The sequence below is a fragment of the Dreissena polymorpha genome, chromosome 5, assembly GCF_020536995.1.
Source record: "Dreissena polymorpha isolate Duluth1 chromosome 5, UMN_Dpol_1.0, whole genome shotgun sequence".
NCBI classification, from domain to species: Eukaryota; Metazoa; Mollusca; class Bivalvia; order Myida; family Dreissenidae; genus Dreissena; species Dreissena polymorpha.
Window position 1 is genome coordinate 12,144,023 of NC_068359.1, and position 14,211 is coordinate 12,158,233.

Below are 14,211 nucleotides of genomic sequence, written 5' to 3' on the forward strand. Positions count from 1 at the left end.
TTTATTCTGACAAAAGGAAGTCCGGAATTAAGGCCATTAGCTTTTATTGGTATTCTTGTAGGGACCCGGGGATTTGTTTGTCAAGATACTGTGACATTGTTAAGGTTGTGAATTATGTTTTCATGAAGAAGACCTCCCATCTGTCTGAAGAATGCATTCCTTAAATTGTTCTGTAGCGCAATAACACTATCCCTTGTGGCAGTTTTACACGTGACTATTCTTTCTGTTGAACAATTCAATAAATTGAAACCCCTGTTATCAGGGTTTCAGTATAAATGATTTGAAGGGCACATTTTGTTTTATCCTCAAAGGAACAAAATAGGTTTTGCTGATAAAAAATAATTATAATTGTTGCCTGCATGAACTTTTTAAGCTCACTGATATAAAATTGCTTGGTATGCGTGTATAGGCCACTGTGTTATCGTAAATATGAAGATTTGTTTCACCTTATCTGTTTTGGGAAAAATTAATATAGCATAATTATGATAATTTCTTCATTGATGTGGGGACCTGTCCATTAATGCTCTATTTGAGTACAAGTACCAGAAAGAATTGAAGTCAAATACTTGCCCGAACTTTATATATAGTTAAAGAAAAGGTTCTTATAATAAGTGTTCCTGAAATAAAAATAAAAAAGGACAAAGAAAACTTACTAGTAAATTTTAAAAATAATTAAGAATTTTGAAAGTCTCAATAAGCTCAAAAATACTGAAGGTCTCAATTAACCTAAGACTTTTGATTATCTCATCAATAACCCTAGACTACTGATGGTTACAATGGTTACAATAGGCACAAGACATTCTCATGGCCTCAAAAAGCCTTGACTTAACTCTTTACAGTTTTTAATTAAATTTAACTGTCGATGGGACTACAAATGCGTCAAAATTGGTATCTAAGTGGTAAAGTGTTATGCCACATCACTCGAATGTATTTTTAACAACATTTTCAGGGTTGATGGTCTGATTAAGCCCTACAGTTTCCAAGGCCTAAATAATCACATGACTTTTAATGGTCTCATAAGCCCAGGGCTTGTGATGTGCTATTGTGCTGACATAAATTGGTTCACAACCGAAAACTAATTAAGAGCATGTGTGTGTTGCAGGTTGGAGTCCCTGATGGGTCTTGACAGGAGCCACATAGAGGACGAGACACTACGCAATGCCTTGTGGTACCAGGCCGGTATACCCAGGTAAGGGGGCCAAATATTTTGTTGATTGTTCATGAAATCATTTTCATGGCCCATTAACCCCTACTTGGGATTTAAGTTTAGATCTAAGTCTGGCCTAAGTAAGTAAGCTTCTAGTGCTTGTAAACTACTTAGGTTGGCTAAGTTTGCTCAGGCAATGTGTAAGTAGACCAAAAACAGAAGCAAAACAAGAAGTCAGAAAAATAATTTTGATTTTCACAGGTATTTTGTTTCCTGGCGAAAAACTTAATTGGTATTCCCTTAAGAATGAGGGGGTATTTACTGTTCTCATAACAGGTACCTTTTGGCCACAAGGAACACAATATGATGCACATTATTGTCCTCGGTCTTATGATTTCCACCCATGTTATGGCTCAAAATCACAGAATATGCCACACATTACTGTTAATTGTCTGACGATTTCCACCCATGCTATGGGTCTCAAGGGTCAAATATGTCCAAGGTCTGATGATTTTCGCCCATGGTTAGGCTTTCAAGTCACAAAATGTTTTGCACATTCCTGTGCATTGTCTGATGATTTCCACCCATGTTTCAGGGATGTTGCCCTGGAGATCCTATCCCAGGAAGACATCGGCTCCTTCATTGTGCGAGACAGCTCCACCCATCCAGGCTGTTTTGCCCTCTCCGTGCGGGTGCCGAAGTTCTCCAACCCATCCGGAATCTCACACTATCTTATTATGAAGACTGCAGACGGTGTTAAGTTAAAGGTATGCATTGTCAGCTAGAAGCAAAGTGAAACACTAGTCGCATCAGCTGGAACAATTCTTTTAATCACTTAGAGAAGTTTATTAAAGGAACGTGCCCAATTGACCAAAAACTGAAAACAGTACTGAAGCACACATACAACATATAATGAAACTAACTGGAGTTACCGCCTTGAAATAGTCATTTCTAAGCATAGCATTGCATGGGAGTTTAAACTGGTTTTAGAGCACCCATACCTAACGCTTGGAATTTCTTTATTGATAATCCATCCAATTCATAGTATAACATCAAATCATATGACAAAAATAAAGGATATGATTATGTAAAGAAATCATTTTTCTTCCAAGTTATAGTTACAAGTAAATCAATTGAATTATCCACAATAATACATAATATTTAGAAGTTTTCTGCTTGTAAAGAATGATATATTTATAGGAAAATTTAAACTATTTGAAATTTTACCAACGGGGTGCAAGCTGGCCTTCATTCACAAGATGTTACACTTTAATTAAGAAATCAGCTATCCTATAGATTGCTCTTGCAGGGCCTGGACAAGGAGTGGTCCAATGTGGTATCGCTGGTGACGCACCACAGCATCATGGCGGAGATGTTACCCTGTACGCTGAAGGTGCCGCGTGACACGACCAACCCTGCCTTCAAGAACTGTGATAAGGACGACAAGGAGGAGGACCCGGACTACCAAAGGCTTGCAGACTTTTCTTCCATGATGGAGGCCTTGAAAGAGTGACCTCGGACAAAAAAGACATTTAAACGCAACTTTAAGAAGTTAAGGCAACTTCGGAAAGTGGAGCACCTTGAAATTGTGTCCTTTGGAAAAATTGAACTTGAAATGGTGACCTTGAAACTGGAAATGAGAAACTTTTAGCTTTGAAAATAACTGACCTTCATGCTTTGTTCCGAAAACATGGTCATTGAGAAAGTGACTGTGGAGGCTATGTCCTTTTGGTTTTGTCCTTGACTGTGAGATTTGGCCCCTTAAAACAGTAACCTTGAAATAGGTACTTGAAGGAGTGACATTCAAAGAGCAGCCTTGAAACTTGGGGCTTCAGGCCTTTACAGAATGACATTTAAATAGTCACATTTGAAGGGATAGTCTTGAAAATGAACCCTGAAAAAATGATATTCAACAAATAATTTGGAGACGTAGATCTTAAAGTGGTTAACACTGCATAAGTGACTCTGTGAAAAAGGGGCTTCATTAGTGACAGGGAAAATGAGGCATCAAGATTTGAAATCCAATTCACATGAAGATACACAAAATTCGTTTGATGAAAAGTTGTGTCAGTGGAAATTCAATGTCATAAGAAATTAATTGATAATTAGCCTTAATATTGAATTTAGGCATCGGAAAACGTACCAAAGAACATGTGATATCTGCCAACAGCTTGCTTTTATAGACTTAAGTCAAGGGAGAAAACTGTTAATTATTCAATCATTAAAGGGAAGTAATGTGAATACAGATTTAACTGTGCAGTGCTTGCATAAGCTCCCTTGAACCAAGTGTAGATAACTGGTCTGTGATATTCGTTGCACAAAACTTACGAGTCAGATTTCGAGAGCATGGAGGATTTCTCGTCTAAAAAATATAGTATTTAGCAAATTTTTGGAGGCAACAATCTCTTAAATGTGGTTGAACTGACATTTTGAGATGAAAATGTTAATTGATGATTGCTTTGCATGTTATATTGTGCAAAATTAGTCTTCATGATTGAATGACTTAAGTGGTTAAAAAATAAACATACTGTAGGTTTGTCTTAGAAGCACTTTTTATATTCATACATAATATAATGTATTGAATACTTGTGTTAGAAGTCGAAGATCAATTATATTTTGTCAGTCATTATATCAGTGTAATTGCTTTCAAGCAATACCAGTATTTGTTGTTTGACATGTCAATAGAAATATTTATGTATTGTGTATTCTAGTCAAAACGTCTTTGCATATATGTTCAATAAATATTTAATGTTTGTATAAGGGTTGCCATCATTAAATGTATATACGTTGTATAAACATTGTACGAAGATATCATGCAGATTGTATTTGTTTTAAACATGGCATATCATTAAAAAAAAATTACAAGTTAATATATTTGTTAAGTAGTTATCTAGGGGGATTAAACCATGGGGTGGGTTTAAAGGATTCTATAGAAGTTTATTTGTAGTAAATCTTCAGATATAGTGTACTGCCACATCGCCGTTCATTGAAAATGTTTTTGTAAATTAAACTATTAAATTTACCATTGACATTGCATAGTATTTTACTGTCGCACAAATATGCCACTGTTACGTTTACCTTGTTAGGGTTATTTAGGAAGAATAAAACTGATGTTTTTGAGATTGTTAGTTTCATTGTTGCTGTGAATATTAATTTCGTTACATAGCATTGATTACAATTCATGGTTTAATGATTTTAGTTTGAGTTTGGAATGGACTATAAATTTTGAAGAGTTGGAAAAGAATTTGTGGTTATTAATTCAAATAGTTGATTTTAATTATGCTTATTTTATCACAAACATTGGTTTTGGCAGTCAAATATGAAATCTTTTTTTAGCTGATAATTATTTGAGTTTTGTTGTTGTTATTTTTTATAACAAGATAGCAACATTTTTTTCAGTTGAATGTCCAAGATAAATAAGCATATTTACATCCATAATTACATCTACAGGTATTATCCAGTTTTGTAATGTGAAGCAATTCTTAGAACAAACCTAACATTGTTTGTGGAAAGACGTCAGCATTTAAAGCCAGTGCCATTTTCAAACATTCATATATTATAAACTGCCTTATGCATTTTCAGTTTTATGTTTTTAGCATTTTTCATTAAGGTATAACAACATTCATTGTAATTTCGTTTGTCATCAAAGTTTAAACATGTTTTTGTGTTTTTAGCATCGATTTTATGTTGTGGATTATTTGTTTGAAGGTTGTTTTATTTTGCATTAGTTGACCATCAGTTGTTCTTGCCCACAAATAAAGTGTAAAGTATTAGGTTGTTTCTGATTTATTTGCATGGTCTGTATATGTCCAAACAGATGTATAATTTAAGCCAATAAGTACTGACTCCTGTTAACAGGTGTATCTTTTAAGCACAATAGCATTAACTCCTGATAACAGGTGTATCTTTTAGCCGCAATAGCATTGACTCCTGATAACAGGTGTATCTTTTAGGCGCAATAGCACTGACTCCTGATAACAGGTGTATCTTTAAAGCGCAATAGCACTGACTCCTGATAACAGGTGTATCTTTTCGGCGCAATAGCACTGACTCCTGATAACAGGTGTATCTTTTAGGCGAGGCGCAATAGCACTGACTCCTGATAACAGGTGTATCTTTAAAGCGCAATAGCACTGACTCCTGATAACAGGTGTATCCTTTAGGTGCAATAGCACTGACTCATATTAACAGGTGTATCTTTTAGGCGCAATAGCATTGACTCATAGTAACAGGTGTATCTTTTAGGCGCACTAACTCCTGATAATAGGTGTATTTTTTAAGCACTTACAAAATTAGCTTTTTTATTATGTCCCCCACTATAGTAGTGGGGGACATATTGTTTTTGCCCTGTCTGTCTGTTGGTCCGTTGGTCTGTTTGCGCCAACTTTAACATTTTGCAATAACTTTTGCTATATTGAAGATAGCAACTTCATATTTGGCATGCATATGTATCTCATGAAGCTGCACATTTTGAGTGGTGAAAGGTCAAGGTCATCCTTCAAGGTCAGAGGTCAAATATATGTGGCCAAAATCGCTCATTTTATGAATACTTTTGCAATATTGAAGATAGCAACTTGATATTTGGCATGCATGTGTATCTCATGGAGCTGCACATTTTGAGTGGTGAAAGGTCAAGGTTAAGGTCATCCTTAAAGGTGAGAGGTCAAATATATGTGGCCCAAATCGCTTATTTTATGAATTCTTTTGCAATATTGAAGATAGCAACTTGATATTTGGCATGCATGTGTATCTAATGGAGCTGCACATTTTGAGTGGTGAAAGGTCAAGGTCATCCTTCACAAGGTCAAGGTCATCCTTCAAGGTCAAACATCATATAGGGGGACATTGTGTTTCACAAATGCATCTTGTTGAACTTCACAATTAACCAGTTTTATTACAGTCACATGTTATCATGGTCGTGTATGAAACAAAGCTTAGCATTGTGCACATTTCCCATACAGTTTGTCTACGAAAAGCACACAAATTGTTTTCTTGATAATTTTTTAATTAAAAAAATTTGGACTGAAATTCCTCAGTTATGGAATTTTAACCAACCTTCACACAAAGACTTGCTTGAGTTGTGAGAGTGTGCATTTGCAGTTAGATATCTAGCTGATCGCAATTGGCGTTTGCACTTACATATCTAGCTGATCGCAATTGGCGTTTGCACTAAGATATCTAGCTGATCGCAAGGGGCGTTTGCGCTTAGATATATAGCTGATCGCAAGGGGCGTTTGCGCTTAGATATATAGCTGATCGCAAGGGGCGTTTGTGCTTAGATATATAGCTGATCGCAAGGGGCGTTTGTGCTTAGATATATAGCTGATCAAAAGGGAAAATCCCTGTCAGGTTGATGTAATGTTGTTTACGTAAAAGGAACGGAACAATCATAAAAGGGAAACCAAAGATATGAAATGAACGTTTTAAACGCATACACGGGTCTGTAAGAAGAGTAAGCCTAAAAAAACACGACCTGATCAATCGGTTGGAACTAATTTACATGATAGTTTGCCGAAGGAACCCGAGTCGACTTTTGTTCAAAATAAAAGCCAAACGGGCAACTGTTTTGATAATGCAAGAAAGCCACTGAAACAGACCGGAATTCTGTTAATTAGAAATTAAACAAGAGATGTGTTTGTCAGAAACACAATGCCCCCTATTGCGCCGCTTTGAAGCCATAAATTTGACCTTTGACCTTGAAGGATTACCTTGACCTTTCACCATTCAAAATGTGCAGCTCCATGAGATACACATGGGTTTCCGGACGTTTCACCCCCAAGACGTTTCCTCCTCTAGACGTTTCTCCCCCAAGACGTTTCCTTCCCAGACGTTTCCCCCCCCCCCCCCCACACACTTTGGTTTAAGTGCAGACGTTTCCCCCCCAATAAATGTATGATTGTTTGTTTGAAGTTTATTCTTGATTTATTATCAAAATAATTGTTTTGTTTATGAAGTTTTCAATTAACTTTATTTATGAAGCAGCTTGTTTGATTATTTGTTTGGTTTAACTGTGAATGGAATGCATGTAAATCATTAGTGTTGAGGAACTGTAGTTGTTTGTTGTTTTTAATCCAATAAATCCAATTAAATAGGGTCAATTGGTGAATTGATTAAATGGTTAAATCACATTTATATTAATTTCAAAACTGTTTTCCTTGTAACAGTTAAATATGATAAATAAATAAACTATATAATTGTCAACAATTTTTTTTTTATGCATTTATATGTATGTATTTAATAAAATGATTGGATGTCACTGTAAAATACAACAGATGCATCTATGACTACCATAGTTTGGATTCAAAACCAATTAAAGCACTGTGGATGCTATTTTCCTTCTAAAGGCTTTTATAGATAAACAACTCAGTACTAAAAAGAAACTATACTGTTGCTATATCGACCTTATGAAATGTTATGATATAAAATCATTAATTAATATTTCAATTAGTCAGGAATCAACTAACATCATTTTTTTACACATAAAATGCACTCAATTAAAATACTAATACTTTATTTTCACTTTATTAAAAATAACAATTGCTAATATACATTTACATATTATGCAGACTTTTCACCCCCATTTTGGGGGTGAAACGTCTGGGGAGGAAACGTCTTGGGGGAGAAACGTCTGCCACCCATACACATGCATGCCAAATATCAAGTTCCTATCTTCAATATTGCAAAACTTTAACCTTGGTTAAAGTTTTGGGACACACACATACAATGACTGACCGACTGACACAATTACAGACAGACAGGCCAATAACAATATACCCCCCATCTTTCGATCCGGGCGCATAACACTCACTTAAACAGAACCAGCTACTATGTGTTGGTTATAAAGAGTCCACAAACATTACATATAATACTGTGAAGTAGTTTTTTTGTGAAACGCCAATATTGGTATGTCGTTTGTACAAGGCCGTTAATCGTGGTGCCCGTGCCCACGGGCACCACCTCTTTTTTGAGATGCATAAACAAATGAGCCAATGCAACTTTCAAGGTGGCGCTCAGGCCCGGATGATTTGAAATTTAACGGATAATTTTTCTGGGTGATTAGGTTTTATATATTTTGTCAACATATTTCGCATTATTTAAAAAAGTTTGCCAATGTAGTGTGATTCAGCGAATATACATTTATCCAAAAAATGTACAGAAGTATACAATCACAATCCATTTGGAGACGTGAGGACCTTTATTAGTTATGGCATGGTATAATTCCTAACAGAAAATCGATGTCTTTTGCCCGTGTGAAGAGCACATTTCCAGCTCATTACATAAAGGGATTGCTTTGAACATACAAGCCTATCTAATAGATACATTTGCATTTTTCAAAAAGAGAGTGAGCTAATGCCAATGAGGTGACGCTTAGAATAGGACGTGGCGCCAATGCACATTTATAGCTACTTTAAAGTGACATATTTTATGTAATGGTTTCTATTATGTTTGCAGGACTAACATTTATTTTGTAAGTTGACTTCTTCAGCACATTTGAGTCGCGTGCGTTTTAATTAGTTTAATTAGTTTTCTAATCATGTCTTGATGGATTTAAACGGTCGTCTTTGTAAGATAGAAACATTAAACATGTATTATAAAAAATAACGTAAAAAGACCGAGCTATGTTCATTTTTGGAGTTGATAGCGGGAAAAACAACATATATGAGCCTAATTAAGATTCGTTGATATTGGCCTTTTAGTAAATAAAGCATTTGGATTAAAGGACACAAATAATCGTTTCAAGGAGAAGTATTATCTTACATTTATTTCGTTAATTATCATACTTTATACAAAAATTGTTGTTGATGAACTATTTTGATAATGTTGATAATTAAGTTATTGGTTTTATTGAGTATTAAACATTTTTGGTATATATCGTACAATATGTTTTATTAATGCTGGTGACTGCTTAAATGAGTTGATAACTTACATATTTAAAAAAATCTACATATTATTTATTCTATAATGTGTTTATGTTCTGTAAAGAGTATGGCCTTCGTATGTACGTTAAAAAATAAAGTAAATATAACAAATAACATTATCTACCAAATGTACGTCATGTGATTGCGATACGACTGTTAATTGATACACACTGCGTTGGCGCCACCTCCTATCATTCGCGCCATCTCCTTAGCATCGGCTCCATCTCTTTTGGAAAAATGCAAAATTATCTGTTACTTCGGCAAGAAGCTAATATTTTTGTGCATGCATAATCTAATATGTGTTGTACGCAATCGTTTGATGTCGTTAGCGATTTAACGCCCGTGTCTTACGATGCCGGTACCCTTCTTAACACAGAGACATCATGGTTTTGTAGTGGCCGTTACCATTGGAAGTGCGACGAGAGCATGCATGGAATACTAATTACACACTGTTATACAGACGCATACCTGTTATTTTACGTACGTTGTAATCAATTAAAAACGACCAATGCGAATGCATATATACAGTCTTCACAGTTATACAGACACGTGGTACATTTGTATTTTTGTAGCGGCCGTAACCTTTGGAAGTGATACAATGTCATTGTAGAAACACATCGCAGTTCTGTAGCGGTATGAGCCTTTAACGATAGGACAAGGTCATTTTATGTATATTCTACACTTTGAGTGAAAGGGATTTAAGGGCATTTTATATACATTCTACATTGTTGTAAAGACGCATCGTTTTTCTTTAGCGACCGTCAGCATTTGAATCGTGGTAATCCCATTTTATATACATTACATACTATTATGCAGATGCATCGTAGTTCTATAGAGGCCATTTTTGAACAATTGAAAGTTGGATAATGCTATTGAATATACAAAAAGACACATCGTAGTTCGGTTGCTGCCGTAACCATTTGATGTGCAGAAAAGTCATTGTGTATGCAGTCTGCACTGTTATAAAACATGCCGTAGTTCTATATCGGTCCGAACCATAAATGGTCGGACAAGGACATTACATGTACTTGAACGTTTGTAAGCGTTTACCGATCAACACTTTTAACCATCGGCGTAAGAGGAAATTGTATGATGTCAAGACAAACAAAACCCTGACTAGATACGACGTGTTGCTGCATAATCAGGGGCGCCACCTCTTGTTTTGCGATGCATTGATAAACTTTATGAGCCAATGCTACTTCCGAGGTGGCGCTAAGGACCGGATGTTATGAAACGTCACGGATAGTGCTGTATAGTGACTTAGTTTTATATGTTTTTTTTCGACACGTTTCTGATTTTTTTTAAATCGGGCAATGAAGTGCGATTTAGAAAAGATTTATTTATCCACACATGTACAGAAACATATAATAACAACCCATTTGAAAACGCGATGAACTTTGTAAGTGTTGCATGGTGAAAATTTTAAAAGAAAATCGATGTATTTTTCCTGTGTGGCGAGCAAATTTACACCCGATGAAATCAATTACAACATCAAACCATGGCTTTCAACATTTGTTAGTTGTTCCATGCACGAAAACATTGAAAATGTGGTGTTTTTCCAAAAGAGATGGATCAAATGCCAATGATTTTATTTTATTTGGTAAACATATGAACATTACATAGTTACTACATAATACAATATAAATATATTATCACAGCAATATGCATAGCAAACCATGGAATGCACACACAAAACCAAGGATAACACAAAAAAAGAGAAAAATGATTTTCACTTATTTCCATTGTGGTCCTTGATATTGGTGGCAGTAACCACGAAACAGTCATGTATTAGATATTTAATAATGTATATGTATCACAATATGTACTGTTTAATAAAGTATATTACTGATTTAGAATGAACAAAAATAATCACATGTTCATTATTATCACAGAAGTTCCATAAGAAAGTTACACACTGCATATGTAGTTAATAAACACACTTTGTAGCATACTATAAGTGTAAGAATAATTATGAGATCATTGCATCTTATTGATCATAAGACTTAAAAATGTATCACAGTATTTTAACAGAACATAAAATTCATAATAAAACTTATACTATTAAAAGCTATAAAGACTCTAAAAACTGTTTCTTGATGGCGCCCTTGAAATTGTTAGGTTTAGGTACATCCCTGATGTTTTGAGGAAGATTGTTCCACAGATACCATTATATTATGTAAATGTTTGAGAACCCAAACTTCCTACTCTTGGTTTGGAAAAACGACCAGAGTCTTCAAATGTAAAATTTTCAATAAAATAATCAGATTCTGGCTGAGCTACCATATTAGACCTAGTACAACGATTATGTACGCCAGACACTGGCTTAAAATTCTCACCCATATACTCTGGTGCAAGGCCATTTTTAATCTTATGTACATGACAAAGTATGATCTGTTCTACTCGTTTTGAAACAGGCAGCCAACCTAAATGTGAAAACTGTTCTTGACCAACATGTAATCTGTTATCCATATTCAGAACAAACCTAATCATCTTGTTTTGTGTAGTTTGAAGCCTATTTATAAGTGACTGAATAAGACCAGGGTACCAAAAAGAGCAGGCATAGTCAAAGTGGCACTGTATAAGAGACATGACAAGGGGTTTTCTGGTGTGCAATGTTAAAAACTTACTATTTCTGTATAGAAACTTTAATCTTGAGTTTGCCTTTGTAATAATTGACCTAGCAATTGATTTACCAGACAGGAACTGGTCCAATATAGCACCCAGGTACTTAACAGAACTTGATGGAGTAATTGACACATCATTGCAAGAGACATTTAACTGAGGATTTGACCTTAGTTTGGGCTTTGAGCCAAACAATATAGATTCTGTTTTACCAAGATGTAGGGAAAGTTTATTGTCCACTAACCACTCACGTATAAGTTCAAGATCGTTAGAAAGAATGGATTCAATTTCTGAAATGTGTTTACCAGCTACCAGGATGCCAGTATCATCAGCATAAAGTAAAATTTTATTTCTTACCACAGCGGCCATATCATTCACATAAATTAAAAATAAAAGGGGACCTAAAATGGAGCCCTGATGAACACCGCATGAGATGGAGGCCTCGGAGGACATAGTACCCGATACGTCAACAACCTGATGGCGATCGGAGAGATAGGAGGTAAACCACCTGACTGCGTCACTATGGAGACCAATAGCCTCAAGTTTCATGATTAAAATGAGGTGGCGCTAATGACAGGAGGTGGCGCCAATGCACATTTTCAGCTATTTTTATTTTCGATGCCAACCATACACATTTTGTGTCGTATTCCAGGTTGAGTGTTCGATATTTTTTCTTAATTCGGTCATTATGAAATATAATCGAAACAGTGAAGTCTACATATTTATGAAGAAACATGTGTTACAAAGAGAATTTAAGATTTCTGTTTTTGAATACACTATACAACTGGAAAGAAGTTTGAGTATAATAAACAACAAGAAATATCTTTAAAAAAGGTATACGGCGTTGATTGTGGTCGATGTTTATGAATGATCAAAAGTTATCTCTATGAGATAAAAAGTAGCGGATGCCTTTTTTTCTGCGCAGTTCTTAGCTTCATCACAAGCAAATCAATTACGGGGTGTTGCGCCAGATTTCGTGGCTTATTTTGCTTTATGTGATATTATTATTCAGATATCTATATTTAAAGAATAGAAAAACACAAGAAACATGAAAATAAACGAGTGCTTATAGGTCAGCCGGCAATACTCGAATCTTATTTAATTGCATAATTATAGTATAGTGAATTATAGTGCTCATGCTTAATAAACTGGTCTAAATGGATAAATATTTCTAATTAATTTTATCAAAATTGGTCCTTATCATGCAAATGTTGAAAACATATTAAAAATCGATGATTGACAAACCACAATAATATCGCCGAATATCTTTATTTAGTATCTTTCTGATCAAAACAGACTTCAAGTGCACAAAGTTTACGAGACGGCGTTTATATAAAGATTTCTGCAACTGACCGCAAACTGACCTTGATACCTTGCGGATTGGAATGCAATGCATTAAAGTTAGGTAACAATTCTGCTGCTGAAACGACGGCTTGTTTACGCCAACTGACCCGAATTGACCCGAAACCTCGCGGGTTGAAATGCAATGCAAGTAAGTACTAAATATGAGAATATAGCCTTTAGTATAAACGCTTTTGGGCTGGTAATTCTCTGAAAATAAAAGGTGAACGCACAAACTGTATTTATGTCGAAAATTGATTGTAAAACTGTTATATCTATTGAGCCTTTTCATTAGAGATAAAATTGTTTCATGCAGTAAAACAGTGTTACGAAGACGCGGATATGTTTCCAATGTTCTGGTGTTATACTCAAATCAGCCAATGGAAAAAATGAAGTGTATTCATTCGTACCTAGCCGCGGGAAATTTCATTTGAATATTATTGGACACTTACAAAGGTCAAGTCAGGGTGAAAAGCTGGCTTAATACAGCTTACGCCGAAAAATGTAACGTTTAAAGCCGAGCTATTCTATTTTTTTCCCCGATATTATTAGGAATAGAACAAACGACATAGCTGTTAGCCTATTGATCAGGGGAGGTAAATGTACGTTTATGTGAATGATTTAGTCGTATTAATCTCCCTTGCCATTGCCCGTATCACTAAATAGTGCATCATACAACGCGCAGAAGATTTCTTAATTAATAGCAATTGTAATTTGTATGGCTCTGGCTCGGAAAATGCAATTAAATACAAATTTATCTAAATCGGAATGGAATATATAAGTCTGATTATGAGACTTATGAGGCGCCTCATCGGCGGAATGATATTAGAACTATTTCATCACCATGGTTTCATATCAGCCTCTCTTGCATTCGGTACCCCTCGCAGATTATTATAATCGGACTCGGGAGAAATACGGATTGAAAGTAGTCCGCCCACGTGATACCATTCTAAGAATGTTACAACAACAAAAACAATAACAACGATGGCGTCCATAATTCCTGTAGAGTTTGTACTTGCTCTGGCTTCAGAGCATAGAAAATCCCCATTTTCATCTTTGCAAAATGTAAACAACTCGCAAAACCGGCCATGTTTGTTTTTACTATGTAATTTTGATTCGCGTAGGCCCGCGTAAGTAGACCACAATACCGCTTCCGAAATGTGTATTCATACTATCTCCTTC

The 14,211-nt window shown here is 35.4% G+C and overlaps 1 protein-coding gene across 1 annotated transcript in view; it reads left to right on the top strand.

Moving 5' to 3' along the window:
- LOC127882219 (uncharacterized) overlaps positions 1-4,920 on the top strand; it is a 112,072-nt gene extending 107,152 nt beyond the window's left edge. Inside the window, exons 8-10 of the mRNA XM_052430733.1 lie at positions 1,103-1,189; positions 1,743-1,914; positions 2,457-4,920. Of these exons, the coding sequence (XP_052286693.1) occupies positions 1,103-1,189; positions 1,743-1,914; positions 2,457-2,660 (463 nt within the window). The 3' untranslated portion in view covers positions 2,661-4,920. The remainder of the gene's footprint in view (positions 1-1,102; positions 1,190-1,742; positions 1,915-2,456) is intronic.
- Positions 4,921-14,211: the final 9,291 nt, after the last annotated feature.